The following is a 19,086-nucleotide window of genomic DNA, read 5'->3' as shown; positions in this document are numbered from 1 at the left end:
TCAGGCTGTAGTAAATGCTCTGGGAAAAATATGGAAGCTAAGGGGTAAGAGTCCAGGGGTGGGAGGACTTTTAAGGAAGGTTACCCTGTGGGGGTGACATTTGAATAAAATCCTGAAGGAGGTTGAGGGGGTGCCATGCAGATATTTCAGAGAAGAGAGGGAGCAGCATGTACAAATGTTCTGAGGTGAGACAGCACCTGTTGAGTTTGAGAAAGGAGGCAGGTGTGGTTCAAAAAAAGTGAAAGAGAGGAGAGAGGAGGGAAAGTTAGGGCAGTGACTGCCCTTTTGTGTCCTCTCCTTCATGTCCCACACCCTCTTCCAAATCCTCTTCTCACTGCCTTCAGCCAGCTGAGGACGGTGTCCCTGGGCTGGCCACTAGAGGCCACCCTCTCTGTGGTTCACAGCATCACTATATTGTCATCTTGCCTTTCAGGTGTTGGCTAGCTTTTTCACTGAGCCCTAACTGTGCCTCAAATGCCACGCTAAGAGTTTTACACGATGAACTCAGTTCCTTCGTCTAACAGTCTTCTGAATTACATGCACTGAAAAATTTTTACAGCTTTACGGAGGTATAATCGACATACAACAAACCACACATATTTAAAGTTGTACATCAATGAGTTTTCGCATCATGGGAATCCTCACCACAATCTGAATACTAAATATACTCACGACTCCAAAAAGAATCCTCTCGCCTTGTTCAAATTCGTCCTTTTCACCTCTCCCACCCCACCCTCAGGCGACCCTGATGGTATTAGGAGGTTGCACTTTCCAGAGTTTAGTATAAATGGAACCAGAGAGTATATAGTCTAATTTTTTTTCTGGTTCCTTTCTTTCAGCAAAATTATTGAGGATTTGTCTATGTTTTGGCATGTATTTGAGCCCCCTGTTGCTCATGGGAAAACTAAAGCACACAGAGGTGTGGCTGGGATGGGGGAGAGAGGCGAGGTGGGGTGTGGTTGTCACACACAGGTTGGGCCCCAGGCCCGGGCCGGCTCTGGGTGTCGGTAGTGGGCGGGTCCGGGGGCGGAGCCGGGGCGGGGCTTCTAGGCTCTGGGGCCTTCGATAAAGACCTGTAGGGACTCGGCGCGCCTGGGCGTTGCGATAAGGTGGCGGGTGGGCGTGCGGATCGTTGGGTGCTGCTGCGTCTGGAGGCCCCAGTGCGGCCACCCAGGACTTGGTCCGGAGACCAGACGGGGATCCGGGGCGTCCGGTTGTGTCACGCCCGCCTTCCTCCTGGGCCAGAGCCGCTAAAATGGCGGCGGCGGTGACAGCGCCCCGCGCCGGACCTGGGGGCGTAGCAGCCGCGGCGGCGGCTGACTAGCGCGGTCCTGGGTGCTCGCGTCCCGGCCGCGTCCTGGCTCCTGAGGCGCTGGCGCGCGGCCCCCACCCGGGCCCTCGGACCACCTCCCCTTTCCCCCTCGGCGCGCCCATGAACTCCGTGTCGCCGGCCGCCGCGCAGTACCAGAGCGCGAGCCCTGAGGACGGGCGCCGCCCCGAGGGCCGCAGGCCGCGGGGGCCCAGAGTCCCGGACCCCAACGGCCTGGGGCCCTCCGGAGCCTGCGGCCCGGTTCTGGGCTCGTCCGAGATCGCCCCTGGGGAGCCGGACGAAGTGGACAAGTTTAAAGCGAAGTTCCTGACTGCCTGGAACAACGTCAAGTACGGTAAGGAGGGGGCGGGCCCAGGAGGTGGGTTCTGGGGTGCAAGCGAGCCGTGGTTTCCGCCAGGCGGGGGCTTAGAAGTCAGTGGGAGTCAAGGAACCGGACCCTGTCCTGTATTCCGTGTATACACCATTTGTTCTCTGGTGAGTCACCTGTGGCAGGTCCTACAGGGAATGTGTTTTCAAATCTTGACCTTGAGCGTGTTTTTTTGCTTCCCTGTGCTTCTATTTTTCCCTCCTGTAAAATGGGTACAGTAATTAGAACTGCGTAGTTTATCCTGAATTGATGGCAAACATTGATGTGGCTGTGCCTAGAGGCCCCACTTCCATCTAAGAGGAATATGGCATGAATTCCCCAGTGCCACCACTGAGATGGAAAGTAGTGCGGTCCCCATTTCACAGATGGGGGATGGGAGCACTGTTGTCATAACTGTTAAGTTGTGTGTCCGTCATCTCAGTGCCCCACGTCTCTGCAGGTTGGGCAGTCAAAAGCCGGCCCAGCTTTAGCAAGCTCTCCAGCATCCACCTCTGTGGCCGCCGCTACCGATTGGAGACTGAGGGTAAGCTGGTGGCCCCAGGCCAGGGTTGGGGGGACCCCAAGAAGTGTTCCTGGTGGCAGTTGACAAGCCTGTTCTTGTAGGTGACATCCAGCGTTTCCAGCGGGACTTTGTGTCCCGCCTGTGGCTCACATACCGCAGGGACTTCCCGCCCCTTGCTGGGGGCTGTCTGACCTCGGACTGTGGCTGGGGCTGCATGTTACGCAGTGGGCAGATGATGCTGGCACAGGGCCTCTTGCTGCATTTCCTGCCCAGAGGTGAGGGGCGGAGCGGAAAGGGCACACCAGGAGTATGAACCAACCACATAGGTCAGCAGTGTTAGAACTGTTTGTAAACTAAGAGTTTAAGTTCATGTTAGATTTGTGTGTAAAGTAAGTTTTGGGGGTGGAGTTAGAATCGTTTGTTCAGGAATGTGAAAATTGTTAAACGTGGGGTCTCGGGAGCATTAGAATTATTTGTAAAGTGTGAGTAAATGGGAACTGTGCCCCCACACATTGGCACCGGTTGACTATGTACTCCATCCCCACCAGACTGGATGTGGGTCAAGGGCGTGGGCCTGAACCCCCCTGAGCCATCAGGATTGGCCTCTCCCTACTGGCACCATGGGCCTTCCTGCTGGATACCCCCTCGCTGGACCCAGGGCAGCCCTGAGCTGGAGCAGGAACGCCGGCACCGGCAGATTGTGTCCTGGTTTGCTGACCACCCCAAGGCCCCTTTCGGCCTACACCATCTGGTGAAGCTCGGGCAAAGCTCAGGCAAGAAGGCGGGTGACTGGTATGGGCCATCTCTCGTGGCACATATACTCAGGTGAGGGTCGCTGCAGGGGACACAGGAGCCACTGGGTATCCTTAGGAACTCAGGCCGTTCCTCCTGCCCCCAGGAAAGCTGTGGAGAGCTGCTCAGAGGTCACCCACCTGGTGGTGTATGTTTCTCAGGACTGCACAGGTAAGGGGCTGGGAACCAAGGTCCCAGGGTTCTCACCCTGAGTCAGTCACTACCTCAGCTGCCTCTTAGGACCCCCCAACCTTTCTCAGGCTGAAACAAATTCTGGGTCAGAGGGACGCTTGGAAGGATTCAAGGCCCACGCAGGGGGAGATTCCTCAGGATCCCCCCACTCCCTCGATGCAGAAGAGGAAACTTAAGGGGCTGCTCCCTGAATGATAGAATGAAGGACATAGGACTTTTGTCTCTCAGGTCCAATTAACTCTTGCTCTGTAAACAGTTCTAATATGTACAAAAGTTTGGTCTCGTTTGCCTCATAGAGTTGTCATAAGAATTAAATGAGTCAATAATACAAGTTAAACCCATAGAGCAGTGCTTGTCACATAGTAAATGTTCATTAAATATTAGCAATGGTTGTTATTTTCTGCCATCCTCCTAATCAGGTAATCTACAAAACTTGACATTTTTATTAAAAGTTTTGGGCAAATTTTGATTTTTACAGAAGGCTGTTGTTTTAGTTCATTTGGGCTGCTATAACAAAAATAGCACAGACTTATAAACAACAGGAACATATTTCTCATAATTCTGGAGGCTGGGAAGTCTGAGATCAAGGTGCAGGCAAATTTGGTGTCTGGTAGCCCACTCCCTGCTTTGTTTTGCTGTGTCCTCACATGGCAGAATGGGCAAGCTCTCTGGGGTCTCTTTTTTTTTTTCATTGAGGTAAAATCGAGACATAACATTTCAGGTATACAACATCATGATTCGATATTTTTATACATTGCTAAATGATCACAATAAGTCAAGTTAACATCTGTCACTGATAACATAGTTTTTAAAAATTGGGGGGTAGCTCTTTTATAAGGGCACTAATCCCATTCTTGAGGGCTCCAACCTCAGTGACCTAATCACCTCCCAAAGGTCCCACCTCTTTACCTCTATCACCTTGGGTTTAGGATTTCAACATATGAATTTAGGGGTGACACAAGCATTCAGATCATAGCAGCTATGTCTCCAGAAAGTGCTGAATCTACTTCTGGGCACCAGCAAGGGAGGAGGGGGAGAATAGAAAGCAGCAGATCAGACTTGAGAAGGAACACAGGGATGTTGGGTTGAGGACTGCTGTGCTCCCAGTTCTGTATTGGCAAACCCAGGCGCCAGGTCAGTGAGGACAAGTCAGGCCTGGCACTGGGGATGGGCTCCAGACTGCAGGGAAAGCTCCACCTCCTGGCTTTATGTTCTTCGTCCAGTTCTTAGGGCCTTGGTTGCTCTCTGTAAAATGGGATGATCCACACATGTCTGGTGGCCCTGGGATTGTCTGAGGGAGTTTGGGGGCTCTGGAAAGATGTGCTTCACTGATGATGGGAGTGTCACACCCCTCCCCTCACCAGATGTTGCTTGGCTGATGGGCCCCTGGGGATGAAGAGCCACACTGTAGCTTAAAGGACAATGAGAAGATGACCTGCTGCCTTGTCTTTCCAGTGTACAAGGCAGACGTGGCACGCCTGGTGGCCAGGCCGGACCCCACAGCCGAGTGGAAGTCTGTGGTCATCCTGGTGCCTGTGCGGCTGGGTGGTGAGACCCTCAACCCGGTGTACGTGCCCTGTGTGAAGGTAGGTTTGGCCAGATTTCACCATGCCTTCCCCTAGGAGCCCTCCAGGTTTTTCTAGCTTGCTATAGGTACAAGTGCTTCCTTCATTCCTTCATCTGTTTATCCGATAGTTACAGGGCACTTGTAATGTGCCAAGCACTCTCCCAGCTGGTGGGGTTGCAGAGGTGAACAGGCAAAAATTTGTGGCCTCTGGGAATGGACATTCTAAAGGAGAAATGACAGGCAGTGGATCTGGAACCAAATAGACAGCTTTGGCATTACAACTCGGGACTGGAAGGGAACCAAAACTAACACAGTGAAGGGCAGGAGGGGGTAGCCGTGCAGCTTAGGAAAGCCCCTGTCCTGCCAGGGGCACATGAGCCAGAGGAGAAGTGCTCCAGGCAAAGGGAATAGCCAGGCTGGAAATATCCTGGTGTGTTTACACTCAGAATAAAGGCCACGGATCTTCCCACAGCTCCCAGGGTCCCAAACTATCTCCCTGTCCCTTCCTTGACCTCATCTGCTCCCACTGTCTTCACTCGTTCTGCCTCACTGTTCCCAGAACACACCTGTCTTGAGGCCATTTGCTGTTTCCTAAGGTACACTCTTAACTCCTCATCTTTGCTGAAACATCATTTCCCAGTGAGACCTTACCTGACTCCCCTATTTATATATTGCAAAGCTCCCTCTCCTCCTCCTCCTGTTCTTCCAGTGTTACCACCTTTTGACATATGACAACTTACTCATCTTGTTCCTTGTTCGTCTCCCACGCATCAGCTCCATGAGGCAGTCATTTCATTTTTGGTCACTGCTGCCCCCCAGAGCCAGCACAGACCTGGGTTCACACATATTGGACCTTTGCTAAGCATTCATTGCATGATGGCCTGATAGCTCCTGCCATGGGTCCTCACCTTTGCCCACTCTGCCCCCTGCAGGAGCTCCTACGTTCAGAGCTGTGCTTAGGCATCATGGGGGGCAAGCCACGGCACTCGCTGTACTTCATCGGCTACCAGGGTAGGCCTGCCCCCCCCCCCAGCTCCATCCCACCCCCTCCTCCTGCCCCTCCACCCCACTCACTCCTCCTCCCCTACAGATGACTTCCTTCTCTACCTGGACCCCCACTACTGCCAGCCCACTGTGGACGTCAGCCAGGCTAACTTCCCCCTGGAGGTGAGCTGGGACCCCCAGGGTGGGAGTTGGAGGCATGTAGTGGGAGTTGGGCCCCCTGAGTTTCCCTCATTTGTCTGCCACAGTCTTTCCATTGCACCTCACCCCGCAAGATGGCCTTCACCAAAATGGACCCAAGCTGTACGGTGGGGTTCTATGCTGGAGACAGGAAGGAGTTCGAGACACTGTGTTCAGAGCTGACCAGGGTGAGCAAGAAGAATGGGGGAGGGTGGAGGGAGGGAAAGGGGCAGGGCTGGAGTAGGAGGCCTTGAGGCCAGTAGACCTGGGTAGACTATTTCCAGGCTGTGTTGTCACCCTGCCCAAAAGCTACAAAAGCCTGGCTCTGAATAAGCTCCCCCAAAAGGGGTATATGAAAAATTAGAGGCACTGCTGCCTTGGGGGACAGCTGCTTTCAGGATCTCAAGTTGCAGGACCCTTCCCTATCTCTTGGCTCCATGGTTTGTTCCATCAGGACTTTACAGCAAGAGTTGACACCTACCTCCCAGTTCAGTGGAAAGGGAGCCCCGCTTTCCCAGAAGACATAGCAAAAATCCCAGGGCTGCCTTTCATTGGCTGCATTGGGTAACACGAGCCAATCACTGTCCTGGGGATGAGAAAGTACTAATTGGCTGACCTGGGTCATCACCTGAGAGGGATGGGAGTTGAGTTCAGGCAGCACTTTTAAAAATATATTTGTTAGGATAACTATGCCTGCAGGATAAGTAACACAGCTACTTACTGCTTTTGGGGCTGAGCTGCTCTCTCCTTCCTCCCACCAGGTCCTCAGCTCCTCCTCGGCAGCAGAGCGGTACCCCATGTTCACCCTGGCCGAGGGTCATGCTCAGGACCACAACCTGGACAACCTTTCCCAGCTCTCCCAGCCAGCTCAGCAGCTTCCTCGAACTGGGCAGCTCCTCAAGGCTAAGCGCTCAAGCTCTGAGGACTTTGTGGTTTTATAAAGGGACAGGATAGGCAAGAAGATGGAAGAGACACTATATTTATTTTGTCATGCTGGGTGTGGGAGCTTGAACTCTGGTGATGGGACTTTCCCCTTCTCACCCTCTTGATGAGAGCAGCTGAGCCCAGCCCAGAAAACCTCTAGGCTGAGTCCATTCAGCCAGGACCGAGCCCATAGGCCTGCCTCCTGCCAGCTGGTTCCTTCTCACAGGGCAAGGAAGGAGGGTGGGCTCCTGGGCAACCACTCAGGGCCTGATTCAAGTACTGTAGTTTGCACTGGACCACCAGTGCCCGTCACTGGTCTCAAAGCCCCAGTCCTGCCAAGGGCTGATGGGGGGAACTCTAGCTGCAGGGGGCTATAATAAAGCCATTTGACTTGACCTTAGCTCTGGCTAGACCCAGCATTTGAGAGATGGGGCCCAGGGTATATCTCAGGGTAAGATTTAAAAGTGGCCTGGGGAACTTGTTAACTGGACCTCAGCTTCCACATCTATAAGATGGGAATTCTTCCTTGCCCATGGGTAGACATTGCAGGCCTATACAGCTAAATAGAGGGGGATGCACTCAGGAGCTTGATTGGAGGGTAGGAACCTGAGGGCCCCTGCCTGCTCCATCAAGCTCAGTGGCCACTCTTGGGCCCCTGCTGCTGCCTCCGTTGCCGGCCCAGCAGGCGGAAATAGAGCCGTTTTGGATTGAAGCCAAAGGCCCGCAGTCTCTGACAGCTGAACTCATGTCCACCAAGCGTCACTGTGGGACCCAGGAGGCGAGCCTTCTTGCCCCTCCTCCGCCTTTGGGGGACTGGTGGCTTCTCAGTGGATGACACAGGGGCCACCTTTTCCTGTGCTGGCGGGCTCTCAGGCTGGGGCTGCTTCCCACAGGCCCCATCAGGTTCCAGCAGCTGCCCCTGTGGGCTGGCTTTGTCTCTCTGTGGTTTCCTTGTGGCTTCCACGGGTGTCTCTGTCCTAGGGGAGGAAAGTCAGGGCTCAGCTTAGAGTGGGCACGGTTAGGCCCATTCCTGGGCACACATCTTCGTTTTACAGTTGAGGAAAGGCGAGGCTAGGAGAGACGGCAATGCAGCAATTCAGGGGCCTGCCTGGAATTTAAATTCGGATCTACACAAGAACAGGAGTTTCTGTACTGAACCCTGAGGCTGGACAGTCACTGATAATTCTGGTATTTGAGCCCAGGCCTACACTAAGCTATTCACATAAATCAACTCATTTCAGATTTAAATTAACTGTGAACTCATCACCCCTGCTTTATAGATTGGGGGGGGGGGAGGGCATGATAATAGTTGAAACCTATCCAGCATTTTGTTTTAAGCACTTCATATGAATTGATTCACTTAATCTTCAAAAAACCCAAGAGGGTCTATGGCCATGCCACCCTGAACATGCCCAATCTCATGTTCTCAGAAGCTAAGCAGGGTTAGTCCTGGTTAGTACTTGGATGGGAGAACACCTAGGAATACCAGGTGCTGTAGGCGGTAAAACAGACAAACAAAAAAACACCCAGCAGGAAATGAGCCATCTCTATCCCTATTTTATAAATGAGAAAATAGGCCCCAAGAGGAGAAGTGACTTGCCCAAGGTCACATAGCTATAGCCCAGCCATAACCTGAACCCAGGTCTCAGAGGAGGGCCCATTCCCAAGGTCATACAACCAGTGGTTAACAAAGCAAGATCCAAACCCTGCAGAACCCTGCAGGCTCCCCAGCCTACCCTCCCTGGGCCAGGGACACTCACTCCTCTGGGCAGAGAGACTTAAAGATCTGTCTCTTTTTCCATGAGTTCTGGGCCTTCCGGCTGTATGCTCTCTTGTCCTGAAGCTCCTCCTGCTCCGACCTGTGGATGCCCAGTGGACAGGCCTGTCACGAGGTGCTCTGGGAGGCGCCCATGCATGCCTGCCCACCCCTCCTCCTAAATACCTAGCCCAGCCCCACCCTGTCACCTGTACATGCAGGTCTTCTTCAGGGAGCACCATCGGTTCAGCTCCTTGTCATCAGCAGCAAGAATCTGCGTGGAAAGGGACAAGTAGGGTCCTGCTGCATGTGCCCCAGGGGGTCCCTGACTCTTAAGCCCGAGCCACCTCATCAGTCAAAGCAGAGTACCGCCAGCAGGGATGTCATGACAGTGGGAAAGAACTGACTTCTGTGGAGGACATCAGATTGGGAAACTGAGGCATTGCCCCAAGTCACACAGCCAGGAAGTGGCTGATTACAGATTCCAGTTTGGGCCTAGAGACCTGGAGCCTTGGAGCCTTGGAGCCCTCATGCATACAACCGTGTTTCCAACAGCCTCAGGACACAGGTCTCTATGCCAGTCACCAGACCTGCTAATTATAGAGAAGGTCCAGGTTTCCAACCTCAAGGTTCCTGCCTCCAGGCCTCAGTTTCCTTATTTATGAGGTGGGCATCCCCTCAAAACCTATTGGAAGGTCCTTGAGAAGACAGAATAAATGTAGATTGTATGAGCTCAATAAATGTCAGCGGCTTTTACTGAGCAACCACTGCCATCATGGCGAAGAGACAAGTGTTGTTCAAAAAGCCACACATTTGTTTCCGGTCCACAGCCCTAAGGTGGGGGCTGTTATTAGGACCATTTATAGATGGGGAAACTGAGGCATAGCACCTTAAATCACATAAGCAAGGTTACACAGCTAGAGCGTAACTAAGCCAGGATTTAAACCCAGGCCATCTGGCTGTAGACCTATCTCGTCTTAATGGCCACCCTGCTGCAGATATATGGTAACAGAATTAAAGGCAGTTGACTCCTGAACAACACCGGTTTGAACTGCGCAAGTCCTATTCGGATTTTTTTCAATAAATACAGTAAATAGTAAACATATTTTCCTTATGATTTTAACATTTTCTTTTCTCTAGCTTACTTTATTGTATGAATACAGTATGTAGTACTGTATGAATACAGTATGTAATACATATAACATAGAAAAATGTTATTAAGTTTATAGTACCAGTAAGCCGTCAGCACGTCAGCCTTCTGCATCTGAAGAGGTTGAATCCACAGATGCGAAACCCACAGTTGTGAAGGGCCAACTACGGTTGAGTTATACTCACATTTTTGAGTGCGGGGGGTAAATACCCCTTAACCTCCACATTGTTTAAGGGTCAACTGTAGTATTTACAAGGGGCTGTCTGAAGCCTTGCCATCTCACAGAAACCCTCTGAAGCAGGAAATACTAGTATTGTCATTAATACTATTATTCCTGTCATTTTTGAAATGAGGAAAGAGGCAGTGTGGCAACACCAGCTGGCTTGTGCTCCCTTTCACCTACTGAGTACCCCCAGAATCCTGTGCCCACCCAGGGTCCCACCTCCTCGGTGCTGAGCCCAAAGTCGCAGGGCACTACAGCACGGTACTTGAAGCGGCAAGGCAGATCGTCGATGATGTCCTCGTAGTCCAGCCGGTAATACTCATCCAGGTACTCCTCAAATGTCTTGTCCCCTGCGTGGGGAAGAGGGTTGGGCTGCCGGGCTATGCCGGGCCCTGCAGAGCCCCTGTCCACCCACCGCCTGCTCGCCGGGAACCTCACCGGGGTTGAACACAGGCTTCTCCTGCCCCATTGCCGCAGCAAAGGGTGACTTGCGCTTCTTCTTGCCGGCTGAAGGGGGCTCATGCTGCTTCTTCCGTGGCTGGCTAGGGTCGTAGTCAGCATCCATCTGCCTTGCCAGGATATGCAGGTCAGACCAGTCCTAGGGGCTCTGGGATCCTCTGAGCCTCCGCCCCACCCTGCCCATGGCACTTACATTAAAGTCTGGGTCCTCACAGTGTAGCTCCTGCTGGCTCCAATCTCCATCCTGCTGCAGCCCAGCCCACGTGTCCCAGTTCCAGTCTGGTTCCAGACGACAGACAGGCAGGGGTGGGCCCAGGGGATACTGGCTGGGTCACAGGCTTTGGGCCCAGCAGTCCCACCTCAGCCCAGTGACCTCACCTTCAAGCCCATCCTCTTCCTCAAACTGCGGCTTCTCCTCCTCCATGGTGCCGTAGTACTCGTCCCCGAAGCATTTCTGTGGGGCCAGTAGGGTCAGCAGGCCCACTCTACCCCTACATGGCACCTGAGTGCCCTCTTAGGACCCGGCCCCTGATTTAAGTCTGACAAAGCTGGTTAGGGGACACATCTAAGACCTCACCTTCCCTCTGTGTGTCCCCATCCCCTCTTAGCACCCTGCAGGTTGTAAATATACACTGAGTGCCTGCCACTAGACTGGGGGGCTCTGAGAGGGCAGGGGCCGCTGTCCTACTTGACCCTCGGCATACAGTAGGTGATCAATGGATGTTAGACTGGCTCTTGGCACTCTATGAGCTCCAAGAGGATTGACACTGTACTGGGCCCTTGGTGGAACTCCAAGGCCTAGTGGAGGCCTGACAAAGACACATATTGCTAACCATGTCATTTATTGAGCATCTATTACATCCTTAAGTTGGCTGCATCTTGCTGTATTTATATAAGCACCCTGAGACAGAAAACTCCATTCTATTGAGAAACTAAAGCTCAGAACTGAGAAGCTTCTAGAAAGTGCAGAGTAAACTCTGACTACATAGCAACGCTCCTACTCTGGTTTTCACCTGACCAACTTATGTACCCTCAGTCCCCTTCCCTGACCCTCCAAGCATGGGCAAGGGCCTTTGGGGTCCCTGTGGTCCCCACTGCTTCCTCCACATAGCTCTCATTACTTGTTTCTGTGGCCTGATGCTATGTTCCCACAAACTCAATAAACATTAATGGTGCAATAAATGAGCTAAAAGAAATACAGCAACCCACTATTCCTTGAAGATTTTTCAAAGAAATTTTTCTGAGTATTCCTCTCGAACCATCCTTAAAATAGTTCTGCAATATATACTACGGTTAGACTATGTTACAGAAACAGCCAAAGGCTCAGAGAGGCCATGCAGCCAGGAAACGACCACTGGTTTCAGAGTCATGCTCCCAAGCACTTGGCTGCATGGCTGGGTCTGGGCGGAGGGGCCACACCTGCATGAGCTGGTCGTGCTGGGTGGGGTCGAAATCATCCTCGAGGTCCCGCTCCTCAAAGCCCAGAGTCTTGTTGCCTGTGACCTGCCGCAGCTTCTCCAATTTGGCCAGAATCTCCTTCCTCTTCAGGTTCTTCAGCTGCTTAAGTTCCTCCTGCTGTTTTGCCTTCTCCTACGGTAGCAGGCCAGAGGAGAGGGAGGGTATGGGCTTTCCCCACAGGCTAGGGGGACCTTCCAAACCCACCACCCCCACACTCACCTTCCTCTTTCGCTCCCGAGTCTCCTCCCTCCTCTCCTTCCTACGCTCATCCTTGCGGCGCACAGAGGACGTGATGCTCCGAGGGTAGGTTTTGACCTGTGGGCCACAATGATGGTTCTGGGCTCTCCCAACCTGGGCTCCACGGGCCAGCTTCTCCCAAGCCACCAGCCCTGGTCACCCACCAAGGCCGAGTCTGGCTCCTCAAAGCGGAAATTGTACTTGTGCTCAAAGTCCTCCTGTTTCTTCAGAAACAGCTCCCCCTCATCTGAGGAGTCATCCACAACCAGCTGGACCGAGGTGCCTGGGACCCTGAGGGATAAGATGGAGTGGGGCTGCGGTCAGCCGAGCTCTGGTATGTTAGCCATATTAACTCACCCAATCCTCCCAAGAACCCTGCAGTAGGGTGCCACTATTACCCTCATTGTGGAGATGGGGAAACCGAAGCATAGAAATCTATCAGTACAGTCGGATTTGAACTAGTGCTACCCGGCTCCAGAAGCCCATACTCCACAGCTCTCCCTCACAGAGGACTGCTACCAACTGTGTGACAAAGTAAACATACAGTGCCCTCTGCTTTCTGGCCAGCGTTGGCTCCAGGCACCTGGTGGGACATGGCTGCTCACCCTTCCTCCTCTTCCTCCTCCTCCTCCTCCTCCTCCTCCTCCTCCTCCTCATAGCGTTTGTTGAGGATATAATCCCGCAGGAACTGTTCCCCTTCATCCAACTCTGGGTTGTTCCAATATTCCCTCAGGTGAGTCTGGGGTAAAGCGGTGATAGGACCCATGTTAGAGACTTGAAGGAAAGGAAGGAAGGCAGATGTGGGCACCAAGTGGACTCAGGTGACAAACTTCACAGCCAGCCTATGTAGGTGGGAGACATTATCCCCGTTTCGTAGATGTGGACACTGAGGCCCAAGATGGGCTCACCCTATCCTCAAAGTATGTGCTCTTGGCAACCCCTTCAAAGACTAGTTTCTGGAAAAGGGCTGGATAGAGGCAGGACAGGCAGTACAGTCTTTCAGCAACTATCTGTGGCAACTAACCAGCTCTCTCAGGGTCTCGGCATTCTGAATCTCCTTCTGCCCCTTTAGCCACTCAACATAGTCAGCATCCTCCTGGGCCTGGGGGAGGCAAGGCCAGCACTGAGGGTCTGCAGGAGCCACAGCAACCCCTCCCTGCCACCAGCCCTGGTCTGGCGGGGCCCCACACCTACCTTCTCCTCCCTGGTTTTAGTGCGTTTCTGCAGCAACCCAGAGCCACCTTCCCCCGCGCTGTCCTCACCTTCACTGTCTTCCACAAATGCCCGGAAGCTGGCCATGCAAGAGAATAAGCCTCAGGACAAGCTGGCTGGCCTCTGCCTACTGCCCCAAGACTAACCCTGTTCCCTAAGCCCTGAGCTCTCCCCAACAAGCTTAGAGTGGTGCTGAGACACAGAGGGTTTTATCAACCCCATTTAACAGATCAGGAAACAGGCATGGAGAGAGCAAGGAATGTGCCCAAATACATGCAGCCATTAAGTGACAACAGGGTTTGAACCCAGGCCTGTCCAATCCCAGAGCCTGAACTCCTATCCATTTGCCACTCGCCACTAGCTCACCTTTCCTTAAGCTGTTGTTGTTCTTCCATGTAACTTTTCGATGAGACCTGCTGCAGAGAGGGTGCAATGCATCTCAGGCCCAGCTTTGGGCCCCTCAGCCCACCGCCCAGCCTCCACCCTACCCACCTGGAGTTTCTGATCGGAGGTCTCCCCATCTGAATTCTCGTCGACATATTTGCTGTGCAAGGAAGGGTGGGAGTTCAAGACAGATTCCCCACAGCCTGTCTGCCCTAATGGGCTGGGGGGCAGTTACAAGCAGCAGGTGGGGAAGCCAATGAGGTGCAAGGAGCCTGCTCTCTTGGGATCTCTCAATTCTGGTGAGTCACTAGCTTCTTCCCACCCCTGCCCCTAAGGCCCCCATGTGTCCGCCTGCTAGGGTAAGGAGGGTAGGGAGTGAGTAGCATGTGTCAGGCCTTCTCCTCACCCTTCTTTCTCCAAGATAACCTTCCTCTCATAGTCCTTCAAGTACATGGGCGGCACCTTCTTTTGCTTCTCAGCTGCAAACTCCCCCTCGCTCTCCGAGGATGTTGCTGCGGGACCACCAGAAGACATCTGCCATCACCCACAACCACAACCCCGTTCTTTCCGCAGGCGGAGACTCCCACTGGGTTGAGCCAGAGTCAGATGGAGACTTCAAATCCCCAAGCCACCAGTTCCCAGAGGTACCACAAGAGGTATCACACTAGCTACCACCTGGCAGTACCTGGAGATGATAATTCAGTAACTCATGCTCTGAATAGTACCAAGTACACAGTTATCGTTACTATCAACAGGTAACAATCTAAGACACTCTGCTAAGCACTTTTGACATAAAATGATTCATTAAATAGTCACAACAGATGAAAAGGCAATGAGGAACCTGAGTCTTGGGGAGAACCAGCCCCAGACCTGTTTTCTGGTAGAAGGTGGCATCTTTCTGATAAATGCGGGGATCCTTCTTCTTTAACAAGGAGAGAGTCCTGTAAAAGTCACGTTCCTGGTGGGGGTCAAATTCCTATGACAGGAAAAGGATCAGGGACACACTTCAGACGGAAGGTGGTGAGAACTCTGATGGGTGCCCGGGCAGGTCGACTGTTAGGATTAGGGTGCAGTGAGGGGCATACATTAGGAAGAAGGGGGATACCGCTGGGGCCAGGCAGGTGGGGGTGTGTCAAAGACAAGGAGAAGGGAGGGTGGGCCCCACATAAGTACAAGGTATGAGACTGAGGAAGGTAGCAGGCAAAGGAAGGGTACTTCCTGGGGACAAAGGATTAACATGGGACAAGTAGCACTGGGCACATGGTAGACAGCAGGAGGAACTAGGCTGCACAGTGAGGTAGGAAGATGTGGCTAATGTGGTGAGAAGCTAGGTGCCCCAAATGGCACAGACGTCCCTCTTCCGGGACACAGCAGGACACAAAAATGGTTAGATTCTTGGAAGATAAAATGGGGGACAGAGGGGGCGCACCAAACACATCTGAGCAGATGGATACTTGACGAGGGAGAGGAATGGGGGCATTTGGCAATCCCCTGGGGACAAGGAGGGCGCTGTCTGTTCCCCCTGGGATTGGGGGAGGGGGTTGGGCACTTTGGTAGGGCACAATGGGGTTGGGAGTTAGCCGCCCCCAGCAGCCGGGGTCAGGATGCGGTGTGGGAGGGTTGAATGCCTCCCGCCTGTCCGGGACCGAGGACCGGAAGCTCACCACGCGCTCGTCGCTGGAGTCAGACTCGGAGCTGGAGTCGTCGCCGCTGCCTCGGTCTCGGTAGCGGTCTTTCACTGCGGGGCACAGATGGGAGTCCCCCAAATCGGCCTCGGGGGACCAGATCAACCCCCACTTCCCAACGACCCTGCCAGAGCTGACGTCCTGCGCGCATGCGCCCCGCACTCACGCCGTTGCAGCTCCTCGCGTTCCCGGTAGCGAATGTACCGCGCCGCGAACGCGGCGTTCACCCGGAGGGGAGACGAACCGCGCGGCTCCGGCATGGCGGCTCTGCGGCCCATTGCGCACGCGTACGGCGAGCGCTTCAGAGGGCGTGGCTGCTCTCAGCCCCTCCCAACTCGAACTTTAAACAGGGCGTAGCCTCGCTGGCCGCACCTCACCCCGCCCCCTGGTTTTCCGGTATCCCATACCCCTTGTGACCGCAGTCCCCGCCCACGGATCACGCCTCTGCAGGGAAGGCTACAGCCACCGCCCACCCCACCCCACCCCCTGGGCTCCCGGCACCCAGCTGACATCTGGGGGCTCTTTCTCCACTCGCGGTTTCCTGCCTCCTTTCCGTTCTGACAACGCAAACCGGTGCCCCACCCAGCTCACTCGCCCCTGGCGCCCTGGGAATTACCACCCTCTCCCTTGCCCCAAAGCATCCACGATCCGCGACCCCTGTGGCCCCCTCCCCACGAACATTCTGGGCGAGCAACTCCCCATCACAGACTCAAAAATCAGAAGCCACCAGCGCTGTGATCGTACACAAGCCTTAATTTAATGGGTACAAACATTAAATGATCACACAACTATTTTCCGTAAAGCTTAATAAATAGAATCTTTTTTTAACGCTGTACAAGAGACTGGAAAACAAACTTCAACAAAATATGAACTCATACTACCCTTTTATTCATTTGAAACTCCCCCCTCCCCCATGCTCGAAAGCAGTGTGCACACTTGAGGTCTCTCTCTGGTTACAGCCAGCCAAAGTCACCAGGTTCCAGGAGCTCTGGAAGCGATGACCTCATACTGGGGCTGAAGCTTTAAACGCTCTGCCCTTGGGACTCATCTGCAGCCCCAGCAGTCTGGGGCTTGGAGGAAACGGAACCGTTTAGGTGGTTGTTGCCTGCAGGAGCCCTACTCTGCCCAGCACAACAAAAGAGGTGAGAAAAACAAGTGAGAAATGTCCCCTTAAACACACACACCTCAGAAATCAACACCAACAAGCCACAAACTGGTGCCCTCCACCTTTGGCAGTGGGCAGGAGGAACAAGAAGAGAAAGTGTTTCTTTCCTCTTCTGACGTAGAACCCAGCTGGGTCCTGTTGCTGGAGTGGGTGGCCCCAGTCACAGAGATGCCACCGTGTGCCCTTGCAGCACGTCCATAAGATCGTGAGCCCCTCTTCCCTGTGCCAGTTCGAAGGGTGTGAGCCCCCTGGCATCCCTGTGATGGAGATCGGATTCAGCAGCTAGGAAGCTGACCACAGTTGTGTGGCCCTCTAGCACCGCCAAATGGATGGGAAGCGCCCCGGTGTCATCAGGCACATTGACATCAGCTCCATGCTCTACCAAAACCTTCAGTGTGTCAAGGAATCCAGTGCGGGCTGCATCATGGGCTGGAGTGGTGCCAGAAGCGTCCTGGACATTGGGGCTGGCACCTTGTTTCAGGAGCTCCAGGGCAATGGCGGGGCTACCAAACATCATGACCTGTGTGGGGGCAGAGAAGTAGGGGTTCCTCAAGGGATGGGTTCCAGGAAAAAGGGTCATTGGAGAGAGGGGTTATTCAGCAATAGGGAACACCAAAGAAGAGATTCTCTGGAGAACGGGAAAAGCCCAGGAAACACAAGTCCCCAGGCAGCTGTTTGAGACCCCAGAAAACAAGGCTCCTAGGAATAGGGACCCTCAAGAAACTAGTCACCCTTGAAAGGATGACACACCCCAAGGAATGGCCCCCATGGAAACTTTCAACCTAAGACCCTCCCCAAGGAACCAGAGGACCCCTCCCTTACATAAGGGAAATAACCAAGAAATACAACACCCCATCCAGGAAAGTGGCCTTATAGAATGAGAACTGCGCCCTCCAAAAGAACTTGACAGCCCCCTGAAGGAAAAGAAGATGCCCAGGGAATCTGAAACCCCTTCTACAAGAAATAACCCCTCCCATGTAATTGGAGTGCTCCCTAGAGCACTTGAACCCCACAAGAAGTGGGTTTCCCCTGTAAAATGATTCCCAGGGAATAACTTCCCTACTGGGACCCCTCATAATATACCAGAAATATGAAAAACACCAGGAATGGATATTCTCATCCCCCAAGAAACTGGATACCTCTCAGAGAATCCCCTAGAAAATAAGAACGCCCTGGAGCCATGAATCCCTTTTTCCATCGATCTGAACCCCCACCCCCACCCCATTGAAGCCCAAAGAAACCAGAGCCGTGCCCATGAAAATGGAATCCAAAGAAACTAAACCCTTACTCACGGAATAAGAACCTCCCCAGGGAAATTGGATCACCCGCGCCCAGAGAACAAGGAATCCTCCAGAGATGAAAAGGCTTTCATTCCCCCATCCTAACCCCATCCACCTACCTTCTAAAGGGGACAGGGAGAAAGGTCAGCCGAGAGACAGAGAAACAGAACCCAGTCAGCCACCACCAGGGCCAGGTGACGAAGGGAAAGGGGTCTGGGATCCCAGTCCTCGTCCCGCCCTCGCTGCTAAACAGCCCGGCCTCACCTGCAGTGCGGTCTTGCCGAAGCGATTCAGGGAGTCAGGGTGCACCAGCTCGCGGTGCAGAAGGCGGCGCACCTCCTGCACGTCTCCCCGGGCCGCGGCCCCACTCAACCGATCGCCGGCGCGGACCTCCTCCAGCAGCATGTCGACACTGGCGGCCTGCGAAGCCCCCCGCGGGACCCGGACTCGGTCAGTACCGGGGAGACCACCGATGCTGGCTGGATCAGACCTCCCGCGGCGCAACTGGCCTGCGCAAGGTTCCCGGCCGGGCTCGTCAGCCCCGGGCTCTAGAACGACCCCCACCCTCCAGGCCGGCTCCTCCCCTCTGTCAGCCAGCGGGTCGCGAGGGGCTGGGAGCCGGGCCCAACCCTCCACGGCCCACAAGGCCCAACCCGGCGCCCGCCCCTTGGGGGCCGGGTCTCGCTCCAACTCACCCTCCCTCCTCCTCGTCGGGCGGGGTCTCTTCTGAGCCGGTGCTACAAACGCAGCAGCGGAGCACTCCGCCAGGGGGCGGAGACAGCGTGCTCGAGGACCCGCCCACAAACGCTGCGGATTTGTTTTCTTATGAACTTGCTACGTTGTAGCCCAGCCCCGTTGCCCAACCTGCGACCCTTCGGCGCTCCGCCCACACGTCCAGCGCAGCCAATGGCTAAGAGTCCCCTGGGTGGCTTGCACGCCGAAGTGGGCGGTACCACTCCTGATTGGCCGAGCTGTTGCGACCAGTAGACCGCCGGCAATGGCGGGGTTTTCGGTTTTTCAAATGCGCCTGACGGGCGGGAAAGAGGGCCGTTTTAACTGACCTGGAGCAGAAAGGTCAGGGATAGGGTAGCGCGGCGGTTCCAGGACCTCGGCACCTCCAGGGGAAACGGAGGCAGGGCTGAGGCCGCCCAATCCAGGGTTCTATCATTCTGAAGGTGATAGGCATTTATTCGCCCTACTGGGAGTGGAGTTTTATTTCAT

The 19,086-nt window shown here is 54.1% G+C and overlaps 3 protein-coding genes across 13 annotated transcripts; 1 reads left to right on the top strand and 2 right to left on the bottom strand.

Annotated features, from left to right (window-relative positions):
- Positions 1-1,045: 1,045 nt before the first annotated feature.
- Positions 1,046-7,256, top strand: ATG4D (autophagy related 4D cysteine peptidase). Of its 8 annotated transcripts, none has more exons than XM_016153550.2 (10): positions 1,049-1,664; positions 2,119-2,220; positions 2,301-2,474; positions 2,748-2,991; positions 3,098-3,162; positions 4,639-4,769; positions 5,683-5,761; positions 5,841-5,917; positions 6,001-6,120; positions 6,694-7,256. In XM_016153550.2, exons 1-10 carry the CDS (start codon positions 1,433-1,435, stop codon positions 6,871-6,873), a joined length of 1,404 nt encoding a protein of 467 aa, XP_016009036.2. In that variant the 5' UTR covers positions 1,049-1,432; the 3' UTR covers positions 6,874-7,256. The 8 variants fall into 8 exon arrangements, with proteins under 8 accessions (XP_016009040.2, XP_016009038.2, XP_016009041.2 ...); XM_016153547.2 differs by having other exon boundaries at positions 1,050-1,664; positions 2,748-3,024; XM_016153548.2 differs by having other exon boundaries at positions 1,051-1,664; positions 2,137-2,220; positions 2,748-3,024.
- On the bottom strand, positions 6,896-15,718 carry KRI1 (KRI1 homolog). Of its 4 annotated transcripts, none has more exons than XM_016153508.2 (19): positions 15,587-15,718; positions 15,400-15,473; positions 14,606-14,711; positions 14,142-14,247; positions 13,844-13,895; positions 13,718-13,767; positions 13,334-13,430; positions 13,164-13,241; positions 12,745-12,878; positions 12,304-12,430; positions 12,122-12,217; positions 11,864-12,034; positions 10,823-10,898; positions 10,638-10,723; positions 10,424-10,550; positions 10,205-10,335; positions 8,822-8,886; positions 8,617-8,715; positions 6,896-7,833 (listed from the first exon to the last, which is right to left on the bottom strand). In XM_016153508.2, exons 1-19 carry the CDS (start codon positions 15,696-15,698, stop codon positions 7,491-7,493), a joined length of 2,130 nt encoding a protein of 709 aa, XP_016008994.2. In that variant the 5' UTR covers positions 15,699-15,718; the 3' UTR covers positions 6,896-7,490. The 4 variants fall into 4 exon arrangements, with proteins under 4 accessions (XP_016008994.2, XP_036089612.1, XP_016008996.2 ...); XM_036233719.1 differs by having other exon boundaries at positions 12,304-12,431; positions 12,761-12,878; XM_016153510.2 differs by having other exon boundaries at positions 13,718-13,764.
- Positions 15,719-16,153: 435 nt separating this feature from the next.
- On the bottom strand, positions 16,154-18,482 carry CDKN2D (cyclin dependent kinase inhibitor 2D). Its single transcript, XM_016153637.2, has 2 exons — positions 18,130-18,482; positions 16,154-17,105 (listed from the first exon to the last, which is right to left on the bottom strand). Exons 1-2 carry the CDS (start codon positions 18,268-18,270, stop codon positions 16,746-16,748), a joined length of 501 nt encoding a protein of 166 aa, XP_016009123.1. The 5' UTR covers positions 18,271-18,482; the 3' UTR covers positions 16,154-16,745.
- Between the last annotated feature and the right edge of the window lie 604 nt (positions 18,483-19,086).

This window comes from Rousettus aegyptiacus, unplaced genomic scaffold, assembly GCF_014176215.1.
Source record: "Rousettus aegyptiacus isolate mRouAeg1 unplaced genomic scaffold, mRouAeg1.p scaffold_m13_p_16, whole genome shotgun sequence".
In the NCBI taxonomy this organism is placed as follows: domain Eukaryota; kingdom Metazoa; phylum Chordata; class Mammalia; order Chiroptera; family Pteropodidae; genus Rousettus; species Rousettus aegyptiacus.
Note: the sequence above shows the minus strand (reverse complement) of the source record. Positions and strands in the feature narration are given on the sequence as shown.